We start from the raw sequence: 8058 nt of genomic DNA on the forward strand, positions 1-8058 counted from the left end.
CACATTTTCACAAACAGACATGAATGCAGTTTTGAAGGTTTGGGGATTGTCCTCTCCAACTGCATCACTCCTGGCATTCTCTAGTTCACCGCTCCCCCTTCTAAGGCCATATCCAGTTCAAACATTCCCCTTCCTCTAAGGTCCTGTTCAGCTTCAAAGAATATGACTTCATCAAAAAACATGAAATACCATGTATTGACACCTAAGTCATGCAACAGAAATAAAGCGCTATTTTTGTCGTTTCTGTCGGTAGACACACCCGTTTCCCTGCTGTGAGGATGGTTGAGTGTGATCAGTGCTTATTTTAGCCATTCAAATCGGCTGCCAGATGCAGCTAAGAACTTGATGGCATTTGGCATTGCCAAAACATATTAGTTTTCTTTGTATAGAAGGTCAGGGTAAAACGTTTTTGAGAGTAGCTGACCCCAGAACTACCGTAGTGCAGACGTAGTTCCACCATTACCGGATGGTAATATATATTTTTCTGAAGTGCTGTTGCGCCGTCCGTTTGCAAGTGAGAGTTTTCAGTGGCAACCGCACTCCTCCACCACCATGCCCTCGAGATTCCTCATGGCCAGTTCTCCATTCTCGTAGTACAACATGGAGAGGTGGCCGAGACGAGTGGGCACACAGGATGGACAAGGTACCCGGTCAGGATGGTGCAACTTCAGCAGACTCTGGAAGACAGACAGGAAACAGACAAGTCAGAACAACTCAACACCAACGTGAACACTAGCCATTAAAACGTATGAAGGTAAGTATGATTTCGTTGAAATTGTATGAGTGTCCTTACCTGCATATAAGCGTGGTTGGTAGGCGAGAAGGTTTCATCCACAGGGCTTGGACAGCTTCCCTCACAGCGAAATGCGTTGTAGCGCTTTGGATAAACAATCCAGTCGCTCCAGCCGATCTGCTCGAAGTCCACCCACATGTCCACCTTCCTGCAGAGTGTCTTCTGTGGACCGTTCGAGGATAAGGATCCAAGTGCCCCTGGAACCCCCGCTGCGTCATGCAACATATCCCGAGGCTTGTGGTTCCTCTTTCGACGACTCCCTGCTGCATGACCGGAGGTGGTCGCTCCGGCCCGGTCCAGAGCCACGTACTTGGACCGCTCAGCTGTGTGGATCAGTGTAGGTGACCTTTGACCAGCCATCTGATTGTGCTTGGAGAAAACCACCATCATGACTGTGTCAGTCGTGGAGTGATGAACGCTCTCCTGACCATCATCGTGCCAGGTCTCTCCCTTCTCATTCAAGCTTTCCACCACTGGCTCTCCCTGATGCAGCCAGTACCTGAGCATGGTGGTGATGTTGAACACTCTCCAGGTAGAATGAGAGGCTCCTTTGCTGGGTGTGGCTCTGAAACTGGCCAGGTGGAGACGATCCGGGCATGGTTCCTTTGCGCAGTGGCCATGTGCGTGGTAGATGTCCACTACTGCGCTCCTGGAGTTGGAAAACGTCGGTAGCCGAAGGCGCAGCTCGGATCGCTGCACGGTGTCACTCGTTGAGATGGAAGACAAGTCAAAAGTGATACTCCACCTCGTGCCGGTCTGACTGCAACCTAAAGATACAACAGGTTAAGGGTTAGAACGCGAGAAATTGAGTAACATTGCGGTACCATGATTCATTTGGGAGAGAGCATGGCCTAGTTAGGCATCAGAAAAGCAGGTTCCACAAGGCGTCGTTAATAATGTTGAACGCCCAATTGAGAGAATGTGTATTGATTCGAAAACTTGTTCGACACTTGTCTACTGCGCAACATCTGAACTATGGTTAATCACCGATGTAGACTAAATCTAATTAGGTAAATTCGCACAAATTGACCAGTAAAAATACTAGACTGTCTGGAAGAACATACAAGGTATCATTTAATCAAAGTGCGCAAAAGGCGCTAAAGTCGTATACCATGCCATTTCCACAGATTAGGATTACTATTTTAAATATCACTAAATAGTATAATAATATAATGGTTTTCTTACTTTTGGCAACCAAACTGAGAACTGCGTCGGAATCGTGAAGACTCGGGTTGTCACTGTGAATGCTCCTGAGGTCAGGAGACGACCTGTGTGCATCTCCAGCCTGAAGAGTCCGGTAGAGATGCATCATGTAGAGAGGGTATCTGTTCTGCTGGTGCATCGAACTCAGGTGATCACTGCTGCCTCCCTGAGACCCGCGCATCCGTTGGTGGAACAAGCCAGATGAATCCGTTCTAACTCCACCAATCCAGTGTAGGAGTAGTGCCAGGGTGACACACGTTCCCAAGCCGTGGCGCTCCATCCTTCCAATACAATTGTTTTCCTATAGTTAGAGAGTGAGGCCAAGAGGTCCTTCTCCGAGGCTCTGCTAGAGAGAATGGTGATGATGAGGACGCCGCGGTCCCTTATGGGCCATTTATAATGAATTGTCCTCTTTTGATGCTCCTAGTCATCTCGACGGCGTTTAAAGTGCGCCTTGTGATCCACAGGCCTTCATAGAGGTGCATGTGCCAAGGTCGTCTAACATCGAAACCAACTCAACTTTGTTGTTCAGAGGTGTGAATTCATTAATACCTTGACCCAAGCACTGTGTATTGAAGCTCCTTTGACAGTGCGTAAACAATAATATTAGCCAGGCAGATTAGTCCTTGCGTTTCTTTGATTAATGGTGAGAATCTGTTCGTATTGGCGTGTTAGTGTATCTACATAAGGCCTGTGCGTAATGATACAGTGGATGTAATTTTATTGATACCAGTTTTCACCTTATTAAGAAGATTGGAACATGAGGAAACTGCGCAACAGTTGGGCGTTTATGGTCTAATGGTTTGTTTTTGGTGGGGAACGCACAATCGTTACAGTGGATTGGGATGTTTCGCGGTTGTTTATTCAGTCTGTTCGTTTTTTGAGTTTCTTTTATTTATTACAATCAGTTTCCCACCCACATCAGACTAAACATTGTCTTATGATGCAATTCCTCGTGGGTTAAGGGTAAAAGTCTTCTGATATTTAGGAGTAGTTCATTTAAGCTATATAATTGTATTATAGGCTTCTGCTGATGTTGTTGTCAATGCTAATCTCTTTATGCCTATAACGGGACATTTTGCAAAGAAATGACCCATTCACAAAAGCAACGAAACGAAGTTCGCGACGTAATTTCTTTATCCTCTTTTATGCAAATGAAGTCATGCATATCAATAACGTAAAAAAAAACATGTGCTTCAATTGCATAAGGCTCTAAAAAAAGTGTCATGAGAAATGTCAACGGAAGAATCAAAAGAGGGCATCAAACTAAAAATAATAAATATCAGACCTTCCAGCCTTAAAGAAATTAATTTATGGAATAGGCCTGTGGATGACTGGAACTGGAATGGGAGACCCCACTGAAAACAGAAATATTGTAGCTTTCTCTGATATTATCTGATATAATAGACCTTTGCATAACATGTCTTGTGGACCACCTTATTCATGCTCATGCTTCATGATTTTTATGTCCATCCACTTCGAAAACATACCTTCTATCATTAGGCGTATATTAGGCAATCAATCCATTTTGTGACGTTCTTATTTGCGAGAACGATATTGAACTTCCGAGTCAGCCCACCAGTTGCAGAGGTGTCTCTTTTCTCCACTAGGGAGCGCTATATGACAACATTATCCTCTGCAAGTATCTCAAACTCCGTCTTAGAACACGCGCTATTGATTAACACGGATACAAGTTAAATGTGAAATGACATCTAGGTCAATATTACACTGGAATCTACTTTCCTTTCAAATACTTTGAACCGGAGTTGGTGAGTGGGATTCGAATAGCCTATGCCACATTTTGGATAATTTCAGAAACTGAAATTAATTGTCATTAAAGCATTAGGCCTAGACTATAACATGTTTCTGTATACTTGTGGATACAATTACCTATCGATGATAAAGACAAACTATGCACTGGTCTGAGAAATCACTGTCGCGTCACAAATTGTTTCTGACGCGTGCTAATGTGAGCTGGAGTAGTCTATGTGGGTGGTTGGTGCGAGTGCATGTCTTTGTCATGTAATCTGGTTGGCCGGAATTTAAGCAAGAAAAATAACAGAAGACCCACACTACGTTGCACAGGCAAATTTCCTGAAGCAATGTAGCCTCTATTAGCAACCTGCCTCCCAATCTAACTTGCACATCCAAAATAGCTTATGTCTTGCATTAGCCTATGCCATGGGATCCCTGACATGAGTTGCATTACGCCACATGGGATCCCTGATATTAAAGCAGATTAGGCTGATGCTGTGTGTTTCGCAGGTGCTTATTCTTATAAACTAACTTTTCTTTCTTATTGGAATAGTTGAACATATGCTATTTCTGAGTGCGAGATTATTATTAGCATGAAATTGTCGCCATTATAGTCCTGTCAATCACATTCTATAGTGTCGGCTAAAGGCTGGGCTACAGACTAGTCTGTGAATTGTCACATTATAGTGCGTGATGGACGTTTATTTGCCTATTGTTATACCGTTTTGACGAGAGCTGTCTTAACCTACTTCATTGATCTATTTTGATCTGTTTTTTCTATTTTTGTGCTCATGAATTTTGTTTTGTCCCTTTGTAAATATAGACTCAGTTTGGTGGAAACGCGCTGATTGGTCGGGAAGACGCGATTCATGAAACCACAGGGCTGATGTTGATGCTGACTCGCAGTGACAAACTTGTGCGGCTGCAAGCCGATTTCCTAATTAATCGTCAGGGACGCTGATTGCTCTGAATGAGTTTGCTCAACAGATCGATCCCAGGAAAGCAGAGTGTGTGAGAGAGGGAGGGGGCTTTTGTGCAGCGCTGGGAAAAAGAAGTGTGCACTAGCGTTATAGACAGCCTTGAAACAAAACAGCCCATAAATATATGAAAGGGCTGTTGAGGCGCGTTTGCGTCATTTGAATAATGGGGATAATTACCCTCTGTACGGAGAAGAAGCGCCCGCATTTAAAATGGGATCCTTTGATACCAGCTAAGATTCTGTTTGGTTACCGCGGTTTGATTAAGATTCAGCAACGCTCTAACACCCAGCTTCCCGAATAATGGGGTGCACATTTATAAGAACTTGTTTTTGTTTTGTTTGTTTTTTCAAATGTCACCATAGTCATTTCTCAGAAAATTTACTCAGAATTTCTTTTAATGTTTTGTGACATTTGTATCTTAATTCCTCACCTCGCATGGTCTGCAAGACAGGCCAGGTACACCAGACTGTGTTATTTAGCCTATATTGGGGAAGAGGAGGTGGAATTGTAGATCTAGCCCCATTTGAAAGCGTTCATAATTTACCATTGTTCTTTAGCCCACTGACTGGCCATTTGTACCAGATGTGTGTGCAATGTGCGTCCTGTGACATTTTGTTAAACACCTCATTGTCAGTTCTTAGTCCATTTGCATCCCTGTGTTTCAAAGGAGGTGTGTTTATGCACACAACATTTGATAGATCCCAAAGGTGGGATATGCCAACCTGTTCTGTAAAGCAAATTCATGTGACTGCAATATTATATTTCATCAAAACACATCCAAACAGGATCTGAAGTCATTTAGACATATGTCAATGATATGACATTTTCTGTATACATGCCGTCTTATGATGTCAAGTTCCCATGGCAATTGCATCCTGCAGGACTGCTTGCCCCCAAGATTGCTTGCTGTTATGTATACACTAAAAGGAAATTAGAGAGGGTTGTCACCAAAGCCTCTGATTGGTTCTGACCTCCTTCCAGTTCATTCTCTGTACTCTTGAGTGCACCTTAAACCGTACCAATAATCAAAGTCCCCTGTCATCCAAATCACCACTTGTTTGTTGCTCCGTCCAGCATCTTTTGTCTTGTGTGTCAATGTCTTGTATTTGGAGCACTTTGGGTTGCACTCTGTGCATACAAAAATGCACTATATAAATAAAAGTGACTTGACTAGCTTCTCCTGTCTGTAAGGTGCTACAGGTCCATACAAATTGAAACTATACATTTCAAAAATAGCTTCTTCCCTTCAGCAAACTCCTGCACAACATTGACAACATCTATCTATCTATCTATCTATCTATCTATCTATCTATCTATCTATCTATCTACTGTATCTGTCTGTCTGTCTGTCTATAGTAATTGGGGCGGTGGTAGTGTAGTGGTTAAGGAGCTGGGCTGGGGTGCAGTAGCCTAAAAGCTGTGGGTTCAGTTCCTGGCTTCCACCGTTGTGCCTTTAACCCCAAGTTGCTTCACAATGTAATCCCTTGTAATATAGTTGACATATGTAAGTCACTTTGGACAACAGTGTCTGCTAAATTAATAAATGTAAATGTATGTAATTGCAAGCCATCAGTGTCCTACTGGCTTGCCGCTGAGCAAAGTGCAGGCATTTTGCCATTTTGCTTAGCCGCTCTTGCACGTGGCCCAGATCAAAGTTGACGGTGGCACGCCATAAATCATAGTGTAAAGTATCACAGTGTCTTTTGCACTGAGCCACAACACAAATCTTTAGGACATTACCTCAACCAAGAGCAACCTGGCGGCGGCATACAATGTGAACCAGACTTCACACAGGTGAACTTTTCCATATGAGAGCAGAATTTAATTGAATTTCCCCTAGGGATCAATAAAGTATCTATCTATCTATCTATCTATCTAGAAGGCATCTTGAAAGTTGCTAGATCACTCGATGCAGCTCAGTGTCAGAAACAATGAAAATGGTCTCAAGATGCCATCAAGGCATGAAATTTCGAGCAAAGCTAGCCACTGCTCAGGGTAACCTGTGAGAAAAGGATGAAATAAAAAGGGACAGCCAAGATCAGAGAAGAAGAAATGGGAGAACACAAGAGCAGGAAAAGTAGAAGTAAAAATGGAAATAAGATACACACTACCTCCACACAAAACCCAGACACACTCCCAGGATGCAAAAGTGTAAAACATATACATTGTCAGGAGTATCTAAAAGTCACCTGAACATATTTGTACAGCCAGGCAGTGGACAGTATAGGTAAAATGTTACAACACTTCACCTAGGAATTTGAATGCACAAATTTAAGTTCAGTTTAATTCAGCCATTTCAGTTGAGAATTGGTTTGGTGTTAGCCAGACTACTGACAGAAATCTTGATGTCTTCTGTGTCCCCCTAACCCTGGCATAAACCCCTGGATTATCTCTCCCTAAATCAGACCACTCCTCCTGGTCACCCTCATTGATCCACCTCATCGGGCGGAAAGGTAGAGTTGCAATTGTGTTACAGGGATAACATTAAAACAAACTGCATACTTCGAACACCTACTGGCAAGTCAACTTTGCCTCCTCAATCTCCTCAACATATCCAGAACCTTAGAGTCACTTTCGATAGCACTTTCTATTTGAACACCACATCAATCAAACGATCTGATAGCCTACATTTTTTATATCTGGAAAGCATGGCTCTGTCCTTCACTTGTCTGCTCTGCTGATGAAACTTTGATCCAGGCTTTCATCACATCCCGTCTGGACCACTGCAATAGGGTCCTCTATGTTACACCATCCAAAGTCCTATAAATAAACTCCAGTACATCCAGAACTCTGCTGTGCACCTGCTCACTCGCTTCTTTTGACCTCACCACCTCTGTCCTCCAAACACTCCAATGGCTGCCTGTAGCACAACGGATTCAGTTGAGGATTCTTCTCCCTCCATAGCCAGGGCCCCTCCTGCCTTACTGACCTGCTCTATCAATATAACTCCATCTCAAAGCCTCCATTCCTCTAATGCCAAACTCCTATCCATACCACTCTGAGCCAAACACCAAACTTAGGGTGACTGTGCCTTCTCCATTGCAATCATCTCTAAAAACCTATAGTTTCAGAACTGCTTTTTTAATGTGTTGTGTAATGTATCTTTTCAGAACTGTTTAATGCTATGTTTTTGATTGTTTTGTTTATATTTTTGATTGTTTTTTTTATTGTTTTAACTTGCACATAAATCAACTTCAAGCAAGCATCTAAAGTGCTCCATAAATAAAATGTATGTATTATTGTAAAACTAGTATATTATTGAATGTATTATCACTATGATGCATCTGTTTGAGCTCATTTTAAACCACTAGGGTTACTCAAGTTAAA

The 8058-nt window shown here is 42.7% G+C and overlaps 1 protein-coding gene across 1 annotated transcript; it reads right to left on the reverse strand.

Annotated features, from left to right (window-relative positions):
* Nucleotides 1-132: 132 nt before the first annotated feature.
* Nucleotides 133-2187, reverse strand: ndr1 (nodal-related 1). Its single transcript, XM_048259128.1, has 3 exons — nt 1979-2187; nt 794-1560; nt 133-677 (listed from the first exon to the last, which is right to left on the reverse strand). The coding sequence occupies exons 1-3, from the start codon at nt 2175-2177 to the stop codon at nt 525-527; spliced, it is 1119 nt and encodes a 372-aa protein (XP_048115085.1). The 5' UTR covers nt 2178-2187; the 3' UTR covers nt 133-524.
* Nucleotides 2188-8058: the final 5871 nt, after the last annotated feature.

The sequence above is a fragment of the Alosa alosa genome, chromosome 12 (assembly GCF_017589495.1).
Source record: "Alosa alosa isolate M-15738 ecotype Scorff River chromosome 12, AALO_Geno_1.1, whole genome shotgun sequence".
NCBI classification, from domain to species: domain Eukaryota; kingdom Metazoa; phylum Chordata; class Actinopteri; order Clupeiformes; family Clupeidae; genus Alosa; species Alosa alosa.

Excerpts from the sequence above, each read along its gene's own strand:
- ndr1 (XM_048259128.1), bottom strand. The coding sequence starts at position 2,177 with ATGCGCGGGTCTCAGGGAGGCAGCAGTGATCACCTGAGTTCGATGCAC. Across the intron at positions 1,561-1,978 it reads TCTCAGTTTGGTTGCCAAAA|GTTGCAGTCAGACCGGCACG; the intron begins GTAAGAAAACCA and ends TTGTATCTTTAG. Across the intron at positions 678-793 it reads CCAACCACGCTTATATGCAG|AGTCTGCTGAAGTTGCACCA; the intron begins GTAAGGACACTC and ends TCTGTCTTCCAG.